The sequence below is a fragment of the Balaenoptera musculus genome, chromosome 15, assembly GCF_009873245.2.
Source record: "Balaenoptera musculus isolate JJ_BM4_2016_0621 chromosome 15, mBalMus1.pri.v3, whole genome shotgun sequence".
NCBI classification, from domain to species: Eukaryota; Metazoa; Chordata; class Mammalia; order Artiodactyla; family Balaenopteridae; genus Balaenoptera; species Balaenoptera musculus.
In genome coordinates, this window is record NC_045799.1 from 81,486,656 (window position 1) to 81,509,490 (window position 22,835).

Sequence of the window (22,835 nt, forward strand, 5' to 3'; positions counted from 1 at the left end):
GCCCCTGAGACCGGCTCCTTACCATCATTGGCCGGGCCCCGCCCCGGGCCCCGCCTCCTGTCCGGCTCCCGCTCCCATTGTCTCGGCAGATGCCGCCTAGTCCAGCAATCGTGCTCCGTGTTCAGTTTTCGGAGGTCGTGCTCTTTCTCTGGCCGGCGGGGCGATCCCGCTTCAGAGAACCGGCTTCCTGAGTTCGGGCGGCTCTTCTTTCCTCCTTAGGACCCACTTTGCCGTCCCAAGGTGGCAGCAGCTATGTACGCGCTGCGATCTCTTCTGCTTCTCCTGTTGCCTCTGTGTCCCGGTCCTGGTCCTGGACCCGGTATCGAGGCAAAGGTCACCCGGAGTTGCACTGAGACCCGGCAGATCCTGGGGGCCCGGGGATATAGCTTAAGCCTACTCCCTCCCGCCCTGATCTCAGGTGAGGAGAAAGAGGAAGACTAGAGAATTGGGGGCGAGGGAGGGGGCGGGGGCCGGTCCCCCCCATCTCACAATAACTCTTCCCTTTCAGAGTGGCCGTTATAATAATCTTTTCATCTCATAGTAATAATGTCTCTTCTCCTCCGGAACTTCTTTACCAGGATCACAATAACACTCCTGTTCACATAATAGCTCTCTACTCCACCCCCACCCCAGGAATCCCTTTCTAGTAATTAGCACCCTTCTCTGTGTTTCTTTATTCACAGCCCAATTTGTTCCCCTCGCTATTTCCATGAGCCCCTTCTATGACAATACTTTCTTTCTTACCAGGTAATCCCACCCCTCCAAACCCCATTCTTCCCATTGAAGCCATCCTGTAAGTCCTTAGAGGCCTGGGGTGTGCGATGTTAGGCAGGCTACCTAGGACCCTCTGATCACTAAATCGGCCCATCCTTATTTGATCCTATGGCTAGTGGCAGTGGACTTGGGGTGGGTGAGGGGACAATAAGAAGGGGGTAGAGCCAGGTGGGAATGAGGTGGCAGACAATAGAAAAGAAACCAGACAGTTCGAAGAGAAAGGATGGCCCCCAGAGATCAGCAGGAGAAGGAAGGAATTTCACGACACGACTTCCCACCATTCCTTCGTGTCTCGTCTATCCAGGTGAGCACCTCCGGATCTGTCCCCAGGAGTACACTTGCTGTTCCAGTGAGATAGAGCAGAAGCTGACCTGGGAGACTGAGGCCACCTTCCGAGGCCTGGTGGAAGAGAGCGGCTCCTTCTTGGTTCACACACTGGCTGCCCGGCACAGAAGATTTGATGGTGAGGACCTGGCGTCCCCAAACCTGGCCTCGCACCTCCTCTCTGTGCTCATGACCCGAGCAAGCATCCCGTCCCCGCTCCTGACTCTATCCCTAAGGCACTCTGGCCCTGGCTTAGCCCCCGCATCCCCACCCTAGGCTCTCTCAAGGTCCTGCCCTCCACCCCCAGCCCCAATTTGCCCAGACCTCTAAGAGTTGCTTAATTTCTGACTCACTTTTCTTTTCTCTCCCATGCCCATCTCTTCCTGCCTCTGCCCTTTCACTTTTCCGTCCTTCTCTGGCCTTACCCCACCTCACACCCCTTTCTCTGCACTTGCCACAGAGGTTTTTCGGGAGGTGCTCTCGTCAGCCGAGCGCTCCCTGTCCCTGCTCTTCCCCCGCTCCTTCGGCCGCCTGTATGCCCAGCACAAACCCTTGTTCAGTGGCCTGTTCTCTCGGCTACGGGACTACTATGAGAGGTCCGGTGAGGGGTTAGATGATGCCTTGGTGGATTTCTGGGCTCAGCTCCTGGAGAAAATGTTCCCCCTGCTGCACCCACAGTACATCTTCTCCCCTGACTACCTGTTCTGCCTCACGCGCCTGGCCTCTTCTGCTGATGACTCTCTGAAGCCTTTTGGGGACTCACCCCGCCGCCTCCGCCTGCAGGTGAGGGGCCCCAAGGCCTGAGCTTCAGCCACCTTTGACCTAGTGACCTCTGAAGTATGTACTACTCACCTCCAGCCCAATGACCCCCTTTCCATGCCCCAGTCACCCCTGACCTGGTGATCCCTCTATGCTGCATGGCAGCCATGTCTGACCTGGTGACCCCTATCTTGAGCCCCAGTCATCTCTGCCTGACCCAGTGCTCCTTGGTCTCCTTTAATTGGATGGCCCCCCTTTCTGTGTCCTAGTTTACACAAGTTGCTGACCCACTCACCTGCTCTTGCCTCCCCCCACCCCACCTTTCTGCCAACTCCTCCCTAATCCCAATACCTTGGCTTCCTCTGGTTCAACTAACTGTGAATTAGACACTTAATATTTAAGAAGGATTTTCATTTATAGTCTCTCATTTAATTACCATCATAACTCTAGGAGGTAGATATTAGCATTCCTATTTTACAGATGAGGAGACTGAACTTCCCAGAGGTTAAGGTCTCACAGCCAATAAGTGGTAGAGCTATGTTTCACACCCAGGTCTCCTGGCTTCGGGTTCAGTGTTTGTTCTGATACAAGCCCCTCTCTCTCCAAGCCCTGTAAAATGTAATCCCTCCACCTCTTCCCAAGCCCAGTTCCCCTTGGTCCTTCTAGACTGTGATTCTTTTGATCCTCTTGAACCTGCCTCCAGGGACCACCTGACACTCCTAACCACCCCAAGATAACCCTACAAATCTCACCCCCCTGCTCATCCCCTTGGCACAGTCTCTTGGTCCCAGTGTTGACTGACCCTCAACAGTCCTGTGGTTTTTCTCACCTTCTTTCCCCTCCCCCAGATAACCCGGGCCCTGGTGGCTGCCCGGGCCTTTATCCAGGGCCTGGAGACCGGAAGAGATGTGGTCAGCGAAACGCTTAAGGTTAGAGGGAGCCTGAGTATGGGCAGGGCCCAGGGAGGGAGACAAGAAGTAGGAGAGGTCCCATGAAGAAGAGTCCGGTGCCAGCTGGCAGGAGAGGCCTGGGGCCTTCCCATATCAGCCTTGAAGCCCTGGCATCCCAGGGTAAATCAGGAAGGCTGGAGTCTCCCTTGTGTCATGACCCATGATCTCCTCCCACCTCTGACCCTCTGATGACTCTTACCCCCTGCCAGCCTCTAGGGGCCTGCTCATCTCCATAGCATCTCTGAGATTGGAGTACTGGCCCTCCTGGTTTTCTCCAGGACCACTCAGTGGCTCCCTCTTCCCTGCTACTGGAGGCCAGATTCCTGGCTTGGCCTTCAAGGCCCTCTCTCGACCGCTCATTCTCTCCCTGACCTCCCAGCCTTACTTCCTGCATCCTCATTCTCCTCTCTCCCCAACCACGATGGGCTCACTCTTGTCCTTGAACCTTTTCTCAGATCCCTCACTGCCCCATCTCTCCCAAGAAGCAGCATCTGCAACCTGGCCCCTAGGAGCCTCCCTCCTCTGATCTGTGGCAGTCCTGGGGTCACTCCTGCTGCCACACGGGGTCATCAGTCCTAGATGTTCAGAGCCTGGGAAAGGTGGGGTGGGGTATTTGATTTCTCTCTGTGCCCAGCACCAGGCTTGGCTGAGGGCAGCCAAGCGTGGATGACACAGGCCTGCTCTCTGCTCCCAGATGCCGCTGTCCGAAGGCTGCAAGCGGGCTGTGATGCGTCTGACAGGCTGCCCCCTTTGTCGGGGGGTCCCCTCGCTGCCACCCTGCCGGGGCTTCTGCCTCAACGTGGCCCACGGCTGTATCGGCAGCCAGGGACTGGATCCTGACTGGGGGGCCTATCTGGGTGAGGGGATTCAGGAAAGCCTGGGAGGGCTGTCTGTGTGGGGGTGGGCAGGGTGGACCAGGGAGGGAGTGTTAAGCGGTACTGAGGGGAGAGGATGAGGAGCGGCTCTTCCCATGTCAGTTTCCCCCATCTAAGACCTGCTGCTTCCCTCCAAGGCCGGGGTCAGGATTTGCGGGAACATCCTACTTCAGTGAGTATCTCCCTGGATGTCCCCTCATTTCACCCTTTCTCTTTTCCCTCTTTCAAGATGGTCTCCTGTTCCTGGCCGAGAAGATCCAGGGCCCCTTTTCCTTTGAGCTAGCAGCACAGTCCGTCGGGGTGAAGATCGCGGAGGGTTTGATGCATCTGCAGGAAAACAGCGTGGGGCTGTCAGCCCAGGTACAGGGGGCCACGAGAAGAGTGGGAGTTGGCGGGAGGACCGGAGAGAGAAGGGTGGAGGGGGAGGCCCCGGGCTGGGGGTACAGTGCGGGGTGTCAGGGAGACACTGTAGGGCCTCTGGATAAACTGGGGTGTCGGGGGCGATTGGAGTATTGGAGTGTGGTTTTTACCGCGGGACGACTGTCTGTGGGGTCTCTTCCCGGTGCCGCAGGTGTTCCAGGAATGCGGGAGCCCCCAGCCGGCGCCGGCCCGCGCCCGCCGTGCCCCAGCCCCCCGGGAGGAGGTGGGTCGGCTCTGGTCGGCGGCGGCGGCGGAGGAGGAGCGGCCCACGACGGCTGCGGGCGCCAGCCTGCCCCGGCTGGTGAGTGGCGGGCGGCAGGCGGGGCGGGGGGGGGGGGCGCAGGCGCGGCGGGGGGCGGGGGGGCGCGCGCACCAGCTCCTCCCGGGCTCTCTTTGCGTCCAGGTGTGGGAGCTCCGCGAGCGGCTGGGCCGGGTGAGGGGCTTCTGGGCCGGGCTGCCGCTGACAGTGTGCGGGGACCCCCGCGTGGCTGCGGACCTCTCCCAGGAGGCGGCGCCCTGCTGGACCGGAGCTGGGCGGGGCCGGTGAGAGCCGGGCGGCGGCGGCGGCGGGCGGGCGAGGCGGACTCCGTGGGCGGGGCGGGGCGGGAGCCTCCGGGGCTACTCTGCTCGCAGGTACCTGTCGCCCGTGGTCGGGGGTCCCCAGGCCGGGCAGATCGACAACCCAGAGCTGGATGCGGAAGCCTCGAGCCCCGACCTCCAGACGCGGAGGCGGCGGCTGCAGCTCCGGGCGGCCACGACCAGGATGAAGGCGGCCGCCCTGGGACGCGACCTGGAGCTGGAGGACTGGGGTGAGGCCCCGGGCCGCCGCGAGGGCCTCGCTCCGCCCGGCTTTCCGCGATTGGACCCGGGCCAACCCGCAGCCCGGCCCCCTGCTTTCTGTAGTCCCTCCCCTGGCGTCTCTCGGTTACTATCCATTCATTGACTCACACGTTTTACACGCACGTATTGAGCGCTTTACTCAAAGGTAGGGGGTAGAGCACCAATGACAGGGTCTCTATCCTTGAGTTCATGGTTCCCTGGGGGAGACACCAAAACACTCTTACAGAACGGTGGGAAGCTCTTAAGAGTGGGCAATGGGTTGGGGGAGACTGGGGAGGGCGGGCAATCCCGGGAGGTGGGGAAGTGGGGTGCGGGCGCCAGGGGGCTGGCTCCCCAAAGTAGAATTTGACAGGGGAGCAAGGCACTGACATCCATTTTTTTTCTCTCCCACTGTCTGTCTCTGTCTCTCTTTGTCTCTCCTCCCCCCCTTCCCGTCTGCTCGCTGCTTCTGCGTACGTCTGTTTTCTCTGTCTTTTCCTGTGTATCCTCTCTCTCCATCTGTCTCTTTTTTGTCTGTCTCGTTGTCTCTTCCTGTCTCTCGTTGCCTTCTCTCATTCTCATGTGTCTGATCTCTCTCCTCACCTTCCTGTCATTCGCTTTCTCCCTCTTCTCACCCTGCCTGCTCCTCCACCCCTCCCCTTTCACTGTTTTTATCTCGAGTCCTCTTCCTCGCTGCCTGTGGCTCTTTCTCTCCCCCTGTCTCCCGCTACCTCTCTTTGCCATCCCTGTCTGCTTGCGATCCTCCCCCTCCCTGCAGAGGACGCTAGCGGCTCTGGAGAGGGACAGCACTATGCAGATGACTGGATGGCTGGGGCAGCAGCTGTGGCGCCCCCGGCCCGGCCTCCTCGCCCTCCTCGAAGGGATGGTGCTGGGGGCAGAGGAGGAGGTGTCATTATCCGCCACAGCCAAGACAAGAGCAGGACTGGAGGAACGTCTGTCGGTTTTCACACCCAACCCCTCCTCATTCTCTTCCTCTCAGCCCTGGCCCTGCTTGGACCTCGATAACTGGGGAGGGGTGCCCTGGCATCAGAAGGGTTCGTGGCCCGTCCCCTCCTCCCCCCTCTGCTGGGTCTGGGGAGGAGTTGAAGGGGGCTGTGGAGAGGGTAGAGAAGGGACTTTTTTGGGTGAATGGCTGGGGCCCCAAATCCAGGAGATTTCCATTGGTGGGTTGGGTTGGGGGTGGGTGTTCACAATATTTATTTTTTCATTTGGTGTCTGGGGAGGAGGGGCCGGGGGTATTTATTTAGGAAGGAGGTGTGGTCTCTCTAACCCAGCCTCTATGGTTAGGCTGGTGGTGAGCCCCAACAGAGAAAAAGGGAGGAGTTTTAGAGTTGCGGGGGGGTGGGTTTGAAGGAAGTTGAAGGTGGGGATGGGTGGGGGCACCCGGTCTCAGAAACAGACAAAGCTGGGTGCTTGTGGGGTGCAGGACAGGGGACTAGGATGTCAGGATCTATGGGTCTGGGTTCTATTGAGTTTTTTCAGTATCACTTTCTTAAACTAGAAAAAAGAAAGAAGAAAAAAAAAGCATATCTCATGGCCTCTGCCATCCGCCACATCCTTCACAAGCTTCCCCATTTCATGTTTCAGTGTTCGACTCGATGTTTATTCTATAAATAAATGGCTAATTTATTGGACCCTATGTGTGACTTTCTGTACCTTTAGCCCAGAGCCTCTGTGACCAGCAGTTCATTTCTGCCTGCTTATCTTGGAACCTGTCCCCTGGGATTGAGTTTGGGCAAGCTGTCCACCCTCTGGGTCTGAGCACCTTCACCTGCAAAACGGGGAGAATTGCGGGGAGGGGACTGCAAAACTCTTTTGGACCCAAGCCACCGTTAATATTACCACACCACTGACCCTGCCTTCAGGGTCGGGGCCCCAGTTCTCTGTGTCAGCCTCTGGCTACCTTGTCATGTCCTTGACAATGCCTGCTTTCAACTCTTGTTATTCTCCTTTCTTCTTTCCTTCTTTCCTTTGGTCGCCTGAATGAGTCTTTTGTTCTGCAGAAAGCTGAAAGAAAAAGTATAATTGATTCCTAAGTGCCAAAGGAGGGTAGAACTGGTGTCTTCCAATGGCAGGCTGGGTGCCCTGAAGGAGAGGGAAAGGTGCAGGGAGGGAGAGACCCAGAGACGCGATCAAAGCCGAATCAGCTGCAGAGACTGGCGGGACAAAGGGAGGGAGGGGAGGAGCCTGGGCGCTGAGAAAGTTTATGGGGAAAGTTGAGCCGAGCGAGGAACCGGGCGGTGGCTGGAGCAGGCGGGAGGGCCAGACCCCGATTTCCCTGCTGCTCCTCAGGTGGCCTGGTGAGTGGGCATGTGAAGCCGAGGCCTCGGCCAGTGGAGGGACTCTGTAGAGTTTATGGGAGGAGACTTGGGGGGTTTCAGAGAGAGAACCCCAGAGGGAGCCGACCCAGGGCTGGCAACAGACTGAGCAGTCACCAAAGCTGGAGGGAACTGCGGGCTGGAATCGGGGGTAATGGGAGGAGACAGGGATGGATGGAAGGAATAGAAGAAATCTGGACACAGGAGGGAGTCCGGTGAGGGGCTGGATCCTGGAGGCTGGGTTGGGGGAGGAAATTGGGGGATGATGCCAGAGGGGGCGGGTCTCTAGGTGGCAAGTGTGGGTTCTCTGCCTGGGGTCGCTCCGGGCTCGTCCTGGAAGGGGGCCGTCGGGGCTTGGTGGAGGGGCTGCGGGTTGGAATTGAAGGGGCAGGTTTGGACTCCCAGTAGATTGGGAAGCTGGGGCCTGGGAAGGAATTCTGATGCTTGGCGTTCGGGTTTTGTCTCTTTGTGTCGCGGAGTCTCTCTCCAGCCCCACCCTCTCAATCCCCTCTGGGTGCACTGCTGGGGTTGGAAAGTGGGAATGGGGGTGTGGGGGATCTGGGATCTGGACTTCCTAAACAACCCTACACCCCCCAGGCCCTCTCACACACTGGGCTCTGCCTGGCGCCGAGAGGGAAAGCATACCTGAGCTTAGATGAGCTGGCCGACTCTTATTCTTTACAAAGTTGCTCCTGTGGTTTCACCTCCCTGGGTTCCTAAGCTGGTGCCTTGTCTGGCCCTCATTCCCTCCTTATGGCTTCTCCTCTCAGCCTCAGAATGGGGCTCTTCAGCCCGACTGGTCACAGACAGAGGGGCAGAGGAGGTGGTCAGGGGCCTGGTGATGTCCGTTTCACTGGTCTGAGCGGACTGGTCTGATCCTTCTCCCCCTCCCTTCCAAATCCCTGGGGCTCAGTGAGGAACTGTCAGTGGGGGTTGGAGGGAGCTGCAGGCTGACAGCAGAGAAGCAGTCGTGGGGCACCTAGAAGATCTGGGTGTAGAGAGGGCTCCCCCCTCTGCTGCCCCCCTGCCCGGAATGAGGTCTCAGCAGCAGCAGCAGCAGCAGCAGGAGAGAAGGCTCTACCCCTTCCTTAGACTCTCCTCCTTCCCCCTCGTTTCCCTTCTAGACGCTGACAGAGGCAAAAATCTGCTAACTCAGGGGGCAGACTCAACCGGGGCTGCGAGCAGACCTGGGGAATGAACCCCCGAACTCGAACCGGCGCCTTCCGCGGCTGCACGGCTGTCTCAAGCTGTCTCTGCCTCTGTGCCTGGCCCTTGCCCTGTCCCTCTCTAGTGTCACCCTTCCCTGTGCCACATGGGCCCTCTGTCTCCTACCAGGACCATGCGCCTCTGGGGGCCTCGGAGCCTGGGAGTGGCTCTGGGAGTCTTCATGACCATCGGATTTGCCCTCCAGCTCTGGGGGGGTCCCTTCCAGAGGAGGTGAGTTCTCATCTTGTCCCAACGCCCCACAGATGCCCCCCCCACTTGCTCCTCCCCATCCCACCTGGGGCTGTGACTCTTGGGGACTCAGAGGACGCTCCACCCCCTCGTCCTTGCTCCACAAGACACCCATCCACCTGCTGGTGAGGGACAGGACACTTCCCCTCCCATCTCTCCCCAGGCTACCTGGGCTGCAGCTCCGACAGTCCTGGGCCTCAACCCCAAGACCAGCTGTTCCATCCTGCCTGCCACGGCAGCGACTCGTGTTCCTGAAGACGCATAAATCCGGGAGCAGCTCTGTGCTGAGTCTACTTCACCGCTACGGGGACCGACACGGGCTGCGCTTCGCCCTCCCCGCCCGCTACCAGTTCGGCTACCCAAAGCTTTTCCAGGCCTCTCGGGTCAAAGGCTACCGCCCTCAGGGTGGAGGCACCCAGCCCCCCTTCCACATCCTCTGTCATCACATGAGGTTCAACCTGAAAGAGGTGAGGAGTGTCGAGGGGGTGGGCAGGACTGGTGAGAGATGGGCTCATGCCTGTAGCCAAGACCACCAGGGGAGGAGACCCCAGGCCTGGAGACTCCCCAGGCATCCCCTCACCCAAGAGTTGGGCATGGGGGCCACAAAGGTGAGTCCTGCTGCCCCCTCCTCAGCTGTCCCTCCCTCAGAATTTTCTGGCAGCCGAAGTTCTGCCCTCTCCCATCTAGAGTTTACTGCAGTCTCTCTCCTTGACCAATTTATCCTGCTGGCATCAGTGTCCCGCCAACTCTGACCCCACCCCAACCCTCCCTCCAGGTGCCCTGGCCCTTCCTGGCCCCTTCCATTGGCACTACCAGGGCCCTGCGCAGTCACTGCCTTCTGACCTGTCTGCATCTCACTCCCCTCACAGCATCTGCCAGATTTTGAGGATCAGCTACATGCCAAGCCCCAGTCCCGGCCCCACCCCAACCCCCGGAGCCTCAGTTCTAAAGGAGGAGACGTGTGCACGTACTCACAGGTCATCCGTACACACACACACACACACGAACCTCTTGGAGGAAGAAAATCAATGGGCAAATGAACACATACAGGGAAAGAGCGAACTTTCACTGAATACTTCTTGGGTGCTGGGTAGTCATCTTACCATCATCCTGCCAGGAAGGCATTATAGGTGTCTCCACTACACAGATGAGGAGGTTGAATCTCAGAGAGGCTAAGTGACAGGTCTCTGTTAACGGAAAGCGACAGAGCTAGCATTTGAACCCAGGCCCAGCTGCTCCAAAGTCAAAGCGCCTTCTGTGGGCTGTGTGCGTATGTGTGTTTGTATTTGGAACTGTGGGGAGAATATTCATCAAAAGAGGTGGGGCTTTGTGGAGAGGTGGGTTTTATAGGAAAGGGTGGACATGACTTTGTAGTAAGGAAAATATCAGGTGTTCTTAGAGCAAAACATCTTAAAGACATGATGTCAGTGGTGTGTGTGCGTGTGTAGGTGGTAGAACTTCAGTGGTGGCTGCAAAGGCAGTCAGTCCTGTTGGAGCTGGAGCTGGAGAAAGCAGCTGAGCAGCATGAATGTGATCTAATGGGAAGCGAGGGGGCACTGCTGGGAGTGAGGCGAGGGCAGCGATCACTGAGGCAGGTTCCTCTGGCGTTTAGGATGATCGTCACCACCCCTCACTACCTCCCATGTTCCCCACACTTCCACATCCTTCAAGGTAAGTGTTAACCCAGATTTACTGATGGAGGCTCTGAGAAGGCTCTGAGAAGTTCGATGACCTGCCCAAAGTTACACGGTTGGTAAATGGCTGAATTGGGATTTTATTCCAGGTCCATCTGATGCCGCAGACCGTTCTCTGCACTGTTCCCCTATGCCTTCAAAGAGACATACAGCTCACAGGCTCGCCCTGCAGGCAAGCCCACATCGGCAGAGCAGACTGGAAGACTCGTCAGGGAGTCAGGTTCAATGACAGAGGTCATGTTCAGAGGCGGAAACCCTTCAAGGAGCCCCAGAGCTGGGTTCTGGCATGGATCTGCCTGCAGGACCACGCCAGGGTGTGGCTCAGCCCAATTCCCACCTTCCTTCTTGCCGAGAAGTGGGATCACACATCCCAGGCCTCAGAGCAGCACCCTACCGAGTGGCCATGGCTCCCCAGTGCCCATTCCAGGGGTGTCTCTTGCTCTGCAAGATGCCAAGGAGCCCCAGGAGTGCCCTGTCCTTCGGCCATCCTGGGCTTGGCCTGCCCACCTGACGCCTATACCTGAGACAGCGTTACGACTGCTCTGTCTCCTCCCTATTTGCTGCCAGTGATCCTCCTGAGGAGGCCTGAGGCCAGCTCCTTTCTTGGAGTTGTGACAAAGAGTCCCAGGGTAGGCACTTAGGTTTTTGTTGGAGAAGTGAACACAAAGCTTGATTCCTAGAAGTGTTACTGACCAAGGCAGACAGAAAGGCCCAAGGAAGTTAATGTTCTCCAGGAGCTTCCCATGTTCCAGGTTCCTTCCTATCCTATCTCATGTAACCTCCATAATCACTTGGGAAGGAAGGTATGATGGATCCCCGTTTTGCAGATAAGCAAATTGAGTCTCAGAGATGTTAAGTACCTTACCCAAGATCTATATAGCTGGTGAAGGAAGCTGGGGGTTCCCAGCAGAGCTGTCAGAAGGAGGTTGCAGGAGGCTGGGGGATCAGTGGGCACTGGGTTTGCTCTTAGTTTCTTCCTGGCCTAGTTTTCTCTCCCTATGTCTGTTTCCTCTTCTCTACAGGTACTTCACGTCATGCCTTCTGACAGCTTCTTCTTTTCCATTGTCCGAGACCCAGCGGCTCTGGCCCGCTCTGCCTTCTCCTACTATAAATCCACATCATCGGCTTTCCGCAAATCACCATCCTTGGCTGCCTTCCTGGACAATCCCCGAGCCTTCTACCAGCCCGGGGCCCGTGGGGACCACTATGCACGCAACTTGCTATGGTTTGACTTTGGCCTCCCCTTTCCCCCAGAGATGAGGACCAAGAGAGGGAATCCTCATCCCCCCAGAGATCCCAACCCGCCACAGCTGCCTTCTGGTGTTGGCGCGCGAGCCCACACCTTGGATCCCAATGCTCTCTTCCATCCCGTTCCCACTGTTGCTGATGGTCACAGCCAGACGTCCAGCTCTGCCTCTTTAGATTTGGGGTCTTCATCCTTCATCCAGTGGAATCTGGCCTGGCTGGACTCTGTCTTTGACCTGGTCTTGGTGGCCGAGTACTTTGACGAGTCATTGGTCCTGCTGGCCGATGCCCTGTGCTGGGGTCTAGATGATGTGGTGGGCTTCATGCACAACGCTCAGGCTGGAGGTGGGCAGGGCGGAAGTGCTGTCGGCGATGGGGGACTGACTGCTGAGGACAGGCAGCTGTCTGCACGGGCCCGAGCCTGGAACAACCTGGACTGGGCTCTCTATGTTCACTTCAACCGCAGCCTGTGGGCCCGGATAAAGCAATACGGCCAGAGCCGGCTGGACAGTGCTGTGGCGGCGCTCCGGGCTCGCCGAGAGGCCCTGGCTAAACACTGTCTGGTGGGGGGAGAGGCTTTAGACCCCAAGTACATCACTGACCGGCGGTTCCGCCCTTTCCAGTTTGGGTCAGGTAAGGTTTTGGGTTACGTGCTTCGGAGTGGCCTGAGCCTCCAAGACCAGGAGGAGTGTGGGCGCCTGGCTACCCCTGAGCTACAGTACAAGGACAAGCTAGATGCCAAGCAGTTCCCCCCAGCAGTCTCTGTGCCCCTCAAGACTTCAAGGCTACCCTCCCCCTAGGCATCAGACCACTGAGTCTTAGGCTGAAAAGCAGCTGAGCCACAGGGGCACGGTGATGAGTGTGGGGCAGCCAGATGCCCTTTCTGCTTCCCCCAGAGACCATGTCTGCTCCCCAAAGGACCAGTGGAACTTTGCACGGATGTGGGCCCCACGTCCTCCAGCCTGTGCCGAGGAATCCTAGTCCTAGAAGCATCCTCCTCCCATCTTGCCCCTTACCCTTTCCAGCACCTCGCCCCCCCCCACCCCAGGTCCAAACAGCACTCTCAAAGCCCCCCTGGAGGAGCAAACCATGGAGTACGGCAGAGATTGTTTGGGACACAAGGGATCGGAATAATGCGTCCACCTCTCTATGAAATATTTGTTACTGGGCTATACTCATTTCACTATGAAATGTTTGTTGAATGAATAAATAATTTGAAACTTTGACCTGCTCTATATAGGGCGGAAGGGAAGGGGACGGAGCATCTTCCTGGGAGAAACGGGGTTGGAGGGCGTTCTTTTCATAGTTCTTCTCTAAGAAAGGGGTCTGTCTGCAGTCTCACCTAAACCCTTCGTGCAGCAGCCTAACCACAGGCACACGCCGCTCCTCTTGTCCAAAATCCGGTCGCCCACAAATTGCGGCGCCTCCGGGGCCACGCCCCTTCCCTTCCGCTTCCGGTGTCTCTCCAGTCATTCGGCCCAGCACCCCGGTTCCGGCCCCACGGGGTCTCGGTTCCGGGCTCGTTGCCCCGGTTCCCGGCCCCGGCTGGTCTGTCGGGCCGGTCCGGCCGCGCGCAGCACCGGTCGGGGCTCGGGGCTCTCCGGGCCCACCCCAGCGGCCCCCTCGCCCTCCGCCGGCCACGGCCCACCTCGCTCCCCAGCCCGCGCCGCCCTCGCCGCCCATGGAGTCCCAGTGCGACTACTCGATGTACTTCCCGGCCGTGCCGCTGCCGCCACGCGCGGAGCTGGCGGGGGACCCGGGCCGGTACCGGGCGCTGCCCCGGCGCAACCACCTTTACCTGGGGGAGACTGTCCGCTTCCTGCTGGTGCTGCGCTGCCGGGGCGGCGTGGGGTCCGGCGCCGGAGGCGGCCCGGGCTTGGGCTCCCGAGGGGCCTGGGCAGAACTGGCGACCGCGCTGGCCGCCCTGGCCTCGGTCAGCGCCGGTGGGGCGCCCGTGGGCGGTGGCTCCGGCGACCAGGATCCCGAACCCCCGGGGGGCGGGGACCCTGGTGGTGGGGGGTTGTTTCGAGGCTGCAGCCCCCTCCTCACCCACGGCCCGGGCCCTGCTACCTCAGGGGGAGCGACCACGGTGAGGACCTCAGGGCGACACGGCCCAGGGCGAAGGGGCGGTCTGCTGGGCTCCAAAGACCGGAGGGGAGAGGGACGCTGGAGGGAAGCGGGAGGCCGATGACGGGTGAGGAGAGGGGAGGGCGAGAACCACGTACCGCAGATCTTAAAGGGAACGCTGGCGCTGCGGGCTGCCTTGACTCTTCTGACCTCTTCACCCTTTTCACAACCCAGCTGCCTGTGGAGGAACCAATTGTGTCCACAGATGAGGTCATCTTCCCACTCACCGTTTCACTGGATAGACTGCCCCCAGGGACACCTAAGGCCAAGGTAAGGCTGGCACGGGGTGAAGCTGTTGTCCTAATTCAGACGCCCTTTCTGAGGCTGGCCGTGTGTCTCTCCTCTCGACTGTGGTCCTGTGTCTCCTGTGCTCAGATTGTAGTGACCGTGTGGAAGCGGGAGGTTGAGGCACCAGAGGTCAGAGATCAAGGCTACCTGCGCTTGCTGCAGACCCGATCTCCTGGGGAGACCTTCCGGGGCGAGCAGAGCGCTTTCAAGGCCCAAGGTGGGGAGGAAAATGCAGAGAGGAAATGCTGGAGTCTGGAATTTGGGGGACAGTGGAGGGGTGATACTGGCAAGTGCCCAAGCTGGAGAGAAGAGCAAGATTAGAACTGTGGGTTGGAATGAGGCTCACCCAGCCCGTCATCTCTTGCCTCCGCCCCCTCCTGCAGTGAGCACCCTGCTGACTCTGCTGCCCCCTCCGGTTCTGAAATGCCGCCAGTTCACTGTGGCTGGAAAACACTTGACGGTGCTCAAGGGTGAGCAGATTGGCGGCTCAGGTCTTGGGGAGCAGCAAGGGCACTGACTGGGTGTCAGTTACTCTGGTGGGGATAGATCCATTTTAGGGGGGATAAAGGTGGGGTCCAGAGGGTCCAGATACTCTGAGCTGAGCTGGTTCCCTCCGACAGTGCTGAACGGCTCCTCCCAGGAGGAAATTTCCATCTGGGATATCCGCATTCTCCCAAACTTCAATGCCAGTTATCTGCCTGTCATGCCCGATGGCTCTGTGCTGCTGGTGGACAATGTCTGGTGAGGTCCTGGGGAGGGACAGGGCCGCACAGTGGTGGGGATGGGGTCAGGGCCGAGAGCTCTGGTGTGGAAAGATCCAGTTCTGGTCCCTTTCTTCTGAACTAGTCACCAATCTGGGGAAGTCTCCATGGGCTCCTTCTGCCGGCTCCCTGGTACCTCTGGCTGCTTCCCCTGCCTGCTTAGTGCTCTGGAGGAACACAACTTCCTGTTCCAGCTCAGAGGGGGTGAGCAGCCCCCTCCAGGGGCCAAGGAGGTGAGTATAAGGGACTGGTGTGTTCAGGAGAAAGGGTGAGAAAATGCAGTGGGAGGAAGAGGCCAGGGGCTTGACTAAGGGGAGAGGGAACCTCTGACACATGTGATGTCTCCCTTTGTCCCTCTGGCAGGGCCTAGAAGTTCCCCTGATCGCTGTGGTTCAGTGGTCCACGCCGAAGCTGCCCTTTACCCAGAGCATCTATACCCACTACCGGTGAGTTTGTGGGACACCCCCCCCGGCCCCCCCTGGGCACCATCCTGTTCATCTTTGTTTCGAGACACACACATCCTGCTTCCCTCTCTCTCTCACTGCTTCTAGCCTGCCCAGCATCCGCCTGGACCGCCCGTGCTTTGTGATGACTGCTTCTTGTGAGTCGCCTGTTCGGACCTACGAGCGTTTCACTGTCACCTATACGCTGCTCAACAATCTCCAAGACTTCCTTGCTGTGAGGCTCGTGTGGACGCCGGAGCACGCCCAGGCTGGTACTTGGCTGCCAAGCCTAACCTTGTCCCGAAGGAGGGGAGGGGAAGGGAAGCAGTCACAGAGATGGGTGACTGTGGCCACTGCTTCGGCTCTGAACCGGGGTGGTCTCCATGGTGTCACAGTGGAGAGTTTAGAGAGGCCGTGGGGCAGAGTGATTTTAAGGGCCTTGACACTGGAGCTGGGCTCCCTGGTATGTTTGACTTGTCCCTCTCCCACTTCTTAGCTGTGTGACCTCTGGTAGGTTACTTAACCTCTCTGAGCCTCAGATTTCTCATCTTTCAAACGGAGATAATAATACCTCGTGGGGCTGTTACAGCGACTTAGTGAGTTGTTATTATGTGAAGTGGTTAGAATAGATCTCAATACACAGTATTAGCTATCGTCATTTATAAAATTCAGCAAACAATAGCGTATACTCAGTTTACTCCACAGAGTGGCTCTGAGGATCGAACAAGACTGGGCTCGTGAACGCCCTCTGCAAACTGAGGAACACCATGCAGATGTGTTTCCCAGCCCCCGTTTCTGCCCCGCAGGAAAGCAGCTGTGTGAGGAGGAGCGCCGGGCCATGCAGGCAGCCCTGGACTCCATCGTCTGCTATACACCCCTCAACAACCTCGGCTTTTCCCGGAAGGGCAGCGCGCTCACCTTCAGTGTGGCCTTCCAGGCTCTGAGGACAGGGCTCTTCGAGGTGGGCTGGTGGGGGCCAGGTTGTGTGCTGGGTGAGGCAGAGCGTCAGGTGGAAGGAGTCAGGGCCGCTGGCTTCTGTGGCTGAAGCGTAATGGGTGGTGCTACAAAGCCGCGCGGAGGGAAGGTGGAATTTAGATCCGACTTCGGCCTGTCAAGTGGGCAAGATGACCTGAAAGGAGGTCGGGGGCCTGGAAGCCGAGCTGGGTGACTGATCCATGTCTCCCTACCCCAGCTGAGCCAGCACATGAAACTGAAGCTGCAGTTCACCGCCAGCGTGTCCCACCCTCCGCCCGAGGCCCGGCCTCTCTCTCGCAAGAGCAGCCCCAGCAGCCCTGCCGTCCGGGACTTGGTCGAGAGGCACCAGGCGAGCCTGGGCCGCTCTCAGTCCTTCTCCCACCAACAGCCCTCCCGCAGCCACCTCATGAGGTACGGAACCGCGGGAGGGGTGCCAGTTGACTTGGTAGAGGCCGGAGTTGGAGAGGGAGCAGGAAGGGGCCCTGGGTCCAACCAGAGCTCATAGCCTCTGCCTTCCCCCAGGTCGGGCAGCGTGATGGAGCGCAGGGCCATCACGCCCCCCGTGGCCTCCCCTGTCGGCCGCCCCCTCTACCTGCCCCCGGACAAGGCTGTGCTCTCTCTGGACAAGATCGCCAAGCGCGAGTGCAAGGTCCTGGTGGTGGAGCCCGTCAAGTAGCACCGTCCGGCTCTCCTCCCTCTCACACTCCTGGAAATCAACAGCCCCCGGAGCGGTGCTCCCTCCAGGCTGTGCCTCCCCTGGGATGCCTCCCACCGAGGGTGAGGAGGCCCTGCAGGGCCGCCTGTCTGTGTCTGCTGATGAGGGACGAGGGAAGAAGCTGTGAAACGGACAGGGATGGCTGCGGCGTGAAGCCAACAGTATTTCCCGGACCTCCTGGGGGGGCTGGCCCCACCCCTCGGCCAAGGCAAGGGCTCCAGGAGCTCCCTTGCCCCCTGCCTTGCACCCTGGTTCTAAGTTTACAAAGTGTTTTCTTTGTTCCTTTAAGTTGTCTTCCCTGCCTCTGACATTCCCTCCCTCCCTCCCACCCGCAGGGCTGAGATCAGAGGGTGGTGATGGTAAAGGGACCCGACAATGACATGACCCTCCTGTCTCAGGTCCGGGGAGAGAGCTTGGTGGCCTCCCCTCGCCCTCATGTTTACGTTTGCAGTTTGAAGCACTTTATGTGGGGTTTTTCGGTTTTTTGGGTTTTTTTTTTTTGATTTGTCTGTTCCTGTAACTTATTCTCCAACTACTGCTTCCAACTGAAATAAGACTATTAAATGCCTGTTCAGGAGGGAGAAGAATGACTGTTCTTTGTGTGTTGGTGGCAGGAGCAGAGACCCAGGGGCTCAGAAAGATTCCCTTCAGCATGTACACCAAGTAGCTCCCCTCAGCTCCCTTCCCACCCATTTTGTTTTCTTCTGAGTCCCAGTTTTAGATGTCTAGAGGTGGCCTTGCTCCACTCCTCTGGGCTGAGGCCCTAGAAGCTGGAAGACACATGGGGTGTGACCCTCCTCCCCCAATACACATGACACATCCCTGGGCCTGGGAACATCAGACTCACGTTTATTAGGAGGGAAGGTGAGGAGAGGGAGGTCCCCTCGCCCTCACTCTCCTTAACATAGTACAGAGTCCCCAAGCCTCTGCCCTTCCCGGTAGGGGTGAGGAGGTGGGTGAGCAGACAGCCTTAGTTCTAATGGCAATCGAGAGAGGCGGGCGGAGGTTTGCGTCTTCCTCATCACAGAGGCTCACGGCCCCATCCACCTCTGCCCCTCGCCCTCTGGCAGGCTCACACGTCAAGGGGCTCCCGGCCTCGGTTCTGCCTCTTCACCACAAACACCCTCTGTCCCGACACGGTCACCAGCAGCGTGTGTTCTCCAAAGACCACTGGAGGGGAGACACACCTTCCCCCGCCCCGGGAGAGGGAAGGGAGCAGAGAGTTAGTGGGGTGCGAAGGCCTCCCTGGGGGTCACACACAAACTGGCTGGGCTCCAAAGCCAAAGAAATTTGACAGTTCCAAGCTCAGAGATTTGAAGATGGGAGGTCTCCATTAAATCCCCTTCCTTCTCTTGCTTTCTCATAATTCTGATGCAGGGGTGAATACCAAGGGGAACAGAGTGGCCAGAACGAGGGACCCCAGGGAGGTGGTGGGCAGCTGGTAGGAGATAGGTGCTTTTCCCTGAGAAGAATAGCCTCGGGGAGCAGCTCCCCCCAACACCGTCACCAGGGCCAGGGGCTCACCCGACAGGCGCTTGAAGGGTACGTTCATGCTGTGGTGCAGCCGGAAACCGCAGGCCGTGCTGACCAGCTCAGAGATGGCGCTGGCTGCCTGCTCGTCATTCTCTAGATCCCCAGATGACTGCATGCAGACAGAGGAGGGAGGATGGCAGGAATTAGGGAACAGAATTGGGAGAAAATTCCAAGGACACTTTTGGCTCTAGCACTTGTAACCTGCCTCCACTTTCCAATACCCCAAGGTCACCCCCGGTTTTGGAAAGACCCACCTAAAAACTGCCCTGTGACGTTGTTGCCCCTCTTGATGCCATCCTGTTTGTCATCCTTAAAATACCGGGCTTCCTCCCGGGAAGCAGTGACTCTCATCCATTTCTTTACTGACGCTGTTTTCTTAATCCCTGAATCTTGATTTCTCTCCCTGTTCCCACTTATTTGATAAAACCACATTCTCAAACATCAGAGCCCACCCACCACAGACTTGTTCCAGGTGCCATCTTTTCCTCAGTCTTCCCGTTTGTTGCCCTGTCTGCAGAATCTGAAACATAAACATCCCCTTTGTCCCTGAACCCCTTCCTACTACCTAGCCCTTGGGTAATGATGTCACAGTGGCCTGGGCTTCCTCTTTTCTCGTGATGATCTCAACTTCCTCTTCCTACCTCCTCAATATGGGCCTCCCACTGAGTCAAATTCAGCACCCTTTGCTCTTTTGGACATTCTGTACCTCAGTTACCTCATCTGTAAACTGGGGACAACGATACCTATCTTATGGGCTTGTTGTGAGGCTTACGAGAGCACATTAGCAAGATGCTTAGAATAACTCCTAGCATTATATATTTAATTGCTATTATTCTATATCAAACTCAGTGTTTAAAGTTGAGCCACCAAAATTCCCCTTACCTCTCCCCCTCCCCAATCAACTTCTTTTCTTAAGTCCCTGTTTGTTAAGGCACCATCATTCTAGGCTTGAGTTCAAAGTCTTACAGCATGGAAAAGTTATCTCCTCTATTACCTATCTCTAGTCATTACGAAGACATATTGATCCTTCCTTTAAAAATCTCTTCTCTCCTTGCTCCTTCTCACTGCCACCAGCTGTTTCATACCTAGATTTCGGCAACAGCATCCCTGCTTCTGAATCCCGCCCCTTCCGGCTCATCTTTACACCTAATAGAACAATTTCGCTCAATCACTTCATCAGCTCATGTTTCTGTTCAAAAACCCTTCAAAGCTCCTATTACCCCCCAAGATTAATCCACAGGTGTTAACCCAGCCTTGAAAGTCCTCCACAATCAGATCTTTCCTTACCATATCCTCTTCTTCACTCAAACATTTCCAAATCTTTTCAACATAAACCCACCAGCAATTCAGACAGGCTGATGTCACACTCCTGCAAATATGTCCACCTCCCAGCCCTGAATATGCTCTTTCTTTTCTGCCTGTTCACAACCATCCATCTTTTAAAGCCAGCTGAATTCTTGCCTCTTCCATGAAAGTTTCCTTGCCAAAACACAAGTTATAACACGAACGGCTGAATCCTTCACTCTCTGGACTCCTTCAGTTACCTTTACCACGTGCAATACTTTGAACTTTTAACCTTAAGCCTTGTCTCTCTAGCTAGATTGAAAACTTCTAGAGAGCTGACACTATATTGTACTGCAGAACAAAATACCAAGCCTCTTCAATAAATACCAAATAAAGACATACTCAAGAATAACTCAGGTAATGTCAGTTATCAACAAACCTGTAACTAGTCTGACTTTGGTAAAGTCAGTAAACCTCTTTTACCTCAAAACAGTTACAGGACTAAGATTCCAGAGATAGATTAATTGATTTAATCCCTGAATTTAATTCCTATATGCCAGGCATGACACCAGGTAAAGATCAAGAACAGAGACAAATCAGGCTAAACTGGGCAACATTAGAAGGCATCATCAGGCGATGTGTATTGGAGGAGCCCCCCCCCCCCTTTTCCAGAACGCACCGCCAGCACTGCGCCTTCACTCAGCACCAGGTAGCCGAGCTGGTCTGGGATTCGCTCCAGCCCCTGGGTCAGTGCAGAAGTCTAGTGGGTAAAGATGCAATCAGTGAGCAGCAGGCCAAGAGGACAGCCCTTGGCAAACCCAAGTCTCTCTCTTGACAATGGCCCCCCAGGCCTCTTTCCCCAGCCAGGGCCCTTCCAGACCCTCTTCCCTCTACATGGCCTTCAACACTGATCTTCCTGAGCCTCCATCAGTCCTCACTCTCTGCCCCTGGGCTCCACCGGCCTTCCACACCCCACCTTTGCTACCCCACGGACAACTCCCCTCAGCCCGGTCTCCAATTCCACCTGTGGCCCGCCTCTCCCCCTCAGATTACTCCCCAGCCTCTACACACCCTCCCACCGACCCCTGCTCAGCCCTCTACGTCGCCACCCCTCCATCTCCATTCCCTCTCGGTCCCGGGGCGGATAGGAGGTGTGGGCGGAGTGCAGGCTCAGGACTGGGCGACCAAAGAGATGGGGGGGCAGGGACACCGAACCCCCGGCGCGTAGTCCCGCGCATGCGTCCTCACTCACCATCGCAGCCTTAGGTGCTGGGGGGCGCTCACTGCCAGACGTAGCTTCCGGCTCCAGTCCCAGGTGACGTGATTCCACCCGGCGGTCTCCTCCTCCTGCCTTGCACCGCCCGACTTGAGTCCCGCCCCCAGAATGCGGATTGGAGAGTGGCTACGTCATCAGACTTACTCTGCCAGTGTGGAGCGCCGCTTCCCAGAGACGCACGCGGATTGGCCGCAGACCCTCTTTAATATTCATCTCCTCTTCCCTCAGCCCCAAAGCGCCTAGATGGGGGGGGGCCATGTCGGCGGAGGGGCGGGCCTGGGGGGGCGGGGCCGGAGGGAGGAGGTTGGGCTAAGGGTTTGCGCCTGCGCACACAGGCGGCCCGGGTTCCACCTAGGGCTAGACCGCCTGCAGTGGGACAGTGAGAGAATAGAGTAAAAAAACGTGAAATGCAGATGAAGAGCTATTCAAATGCTACTCTTGTGCCTACTGCGGGCAGCTCTCTAAGACAGGAATTTGTTCCCAAAATGGTTTTTTGTCCCGGGATTCTGTAAGAAACGGTGTGATGGTGCATTGATCCTCGCTAGCCAAGGCAGCTGCAATACTGAATATTCTCTGCCAGGAATAATTAGAAAATGACCTTGGAGTCATTTTTAAATATATGAGTGTCATAGAAATGTTTTGTTTTCATTTAAATAGTTTTTAGGCCTGCTGCAATATTAATGTGCGTGAGGGAAAATGATAAGTAGTAATAAAACAGTAAATACTTGATGAGGATGTGGAGAAATTGGAGCCCTCATACATTGCTGGCAAGAATGTAAAATGGTGCAGTTCCTGTGGGAAACAGATTGACGGTTCCTCTAAAAGTTAAATATAGAGTTACTATATTTATAAATGAAAATTAGATGTAGAAAAGTTAAATATGACCTAAAAATTCCACTCCTAAATACGTACCTAAGAGGATTGAAAACATACATTCACACAAAACTTGTACACAAATGTTTTTAACAGCATTATTGATAATAGCCCCGAAATGGAAACAACCTAAATATCCATAAACTGAAGACTGGATAAATGAAATATGGCATGTTCATACAGTGGAATATTATCCAGCCATAAAAAGGAATCAAGTACTGATCTATGCTACAACATGGATAAACCTTGAAAACATTATGCTAAGTGAAAGAAATCAGACACACAAGGCCACATATTGTCTGGTTGTATTTATGTGAGATGTCTACACTGGGCAAATCCATAGAGACAGAAAGCAGATTAGTGGTTGCCAGGAGCTGAGTGTAGGGGGAAATGGGGAGTGACTCTAATGGGTGTGAAGATTCTTTTTGGGTGATGAAAATGTTCTGGAATTATAGAGTGATGATGGTTGCACAACCTTGTGAATGTAATGAAAACCACTGAATTGTAAAGCTTAAAAGGGTGAATTTTACAGTATGTGAATCATATTTCAACAACATAAAACAAAGTGTTGTTGCTTGAGGAGAAAACTAGAGAAGATGGATGCCTTTTTTAAAGATGAGGTATGATTATAATATAAAATTTAAATTGGAGGAGGATGTAGAGAAAGTTCTGTAGAGATGCTTGATTTGCAAAGCCTTCCCTGGCCTTAGATATTGATGACAGTTTGTGGTATCAATTTTTTTTTTTGCACATACTGGTTCTGAGCGTTTTCATCTGTACACTGGCCTAACCCTGTAGGGTTATTATTATTAACCACCCTGTAATAGTATTCCCAGATACTATACAGATGAGGAAGTGGAAACAAGAGAGATTGAGCCTTGCTCACGGCACACAGCTGGCAAGTGG

General features: G+C 56.4%; 4 protein-coding genes across 7 annotated transcripts; 3 read left to right on the top strand and 1 right to left on the bottom strand.

The window, feature by feature from the left end:
• The first annotated feature begins 215 nt into the window (after positions 1-215).
• GPC2 (glypican 2) lies at positions 216-6,576 on the top strand. Of its 2 annotated transcripts, XM_036825474.1 has the most exons (11): positions 216-418; positions 1,079-1,237; positions 1,559-1,881; positions 2,706-2,786; positions 3,502-3,664; positions 3,912-4,042; positions 4,254-4,403; positions 4,506-4,645; positions 4,736-4,911; positions 5,700-5,976; positions 6,444-6,576. In XM_036825474.1, exons 1-10 carry the CDS (start codon positions 253-255, stop codon positions 5,945-5,947), a joined length of 1,737 nt encoding a protein of 578 aa, XP_036681369.1. In that variant the 5' UTR covers positions 216-252; the 3' UTR covers positions 5,948-5,976; positions 6,444-6,576. The 2 variants fall into 2 exon arrangements, with proteins under 2 accessions (XP_036681369.1, XP_036681367.1); XM_036825472.1 differs by having other exon boundaries at positions 5,700-6,576.
• A 535-nt stretch (positions 6,577-7,111) lies between these two features.
• Positions 7,112-12,878, top strand: GAL3ST4 (galactose-3-O-sulfotransferase 4). Of its 2 annotated transcripts, XM_036825475.1 has the most exons (5): positions 7,112-7,242; positions 8,385-8,697; positions 8,879-9,182; positions 10,499-10,723; positions 11,432-12,878. In XM_036825475.1, exons 2-5 carry the CDS (start codon positions 8,573-8,575, stop codon positions 12,452-12,454), a joined length of 1,677 nt encoding a protein of 558 aa, XP_036681370.1. In that variant the 5' UTR covers positions 7,112-7,242; positions 8,385-8,572; the 3' UTR covers positions 12,455-12,878. The 2 variants fall into 2 exon arrangements, with proteins under 2 accessions (XP_036681370.1, XP_036681371.1); XM_036825476.1 differs by lacking the exon at positions 10,499-10,723 and having other exon boundaries at positions 7,114-7,242.
• A 129-nt stretch (positions 12,879-13,007) lies between these two features.
• TRAPPC14 (trafficking protein particle complex 14) lies at positions 13,008-17,544 on the top strand. Of its 2 annotated transcripts, XM_036825470.1 has the most exons (11): positions 13,008-13,743; positions 13,956-14,051; positions 14,157-14,286; positions 14,453-14,539; positions 14,690-14,810; positions 14,916-15,063; positions 15,194-15,276; positions 15,382-15,545; positions 16,080-16,234; positions 16,466-16,659; positions 16,771-17,544. In XM_036825470.1, exons 1-11 carry the CDS (start codon positions 13,336-13,338, stop codon positions 16,922-16,924), a joined length of 1,740 nt encoding a protein of 579 aa, XP_036681365.1. In that variant the 5' UTR covers positions 13,008-13,335; the 3' UTR covers positions 16,925-17,544. The 2 variants fall into 2 exon arrangements, with proteins under 2 accessions (XP_036681365.1, XP_036681366.1); XM_036825471.1 differs by lacking the exon at positions 14,157-14,286 and having other exon boundaries at positions 13,699-13,743.
• Positions 17,545-17,790: 246 nt separating this feature from the next.
• LAMTOR4 (late endosomal/lysosomal adaptor, MAPK and MTOR activator 4) lies at positions 17,791-21,173 on the bottom strand. The gene is made up of 4 exons (XM_036824115.1): positions 21,033-21,173; positions 20,460-20,540; positions 18,488-18,605; positions 17,791-18,133 (listed from the first exon to the last, which is right to left on the bottom strand). The coding sequence occupies exons 1-4, from the start codon at positions 21,033-21,035 to the stop codon at positions 18,036-18,038; spliced, it is 300 nt and encodes a 99-aa protein (XP_036680010.1). The 5' UTR covers positions 21,036-21,173; the 3' UTR covers positions 17,791-18,035.
• Positions 21,174-22,835: the final 1,662 nt, after the last annotated feature.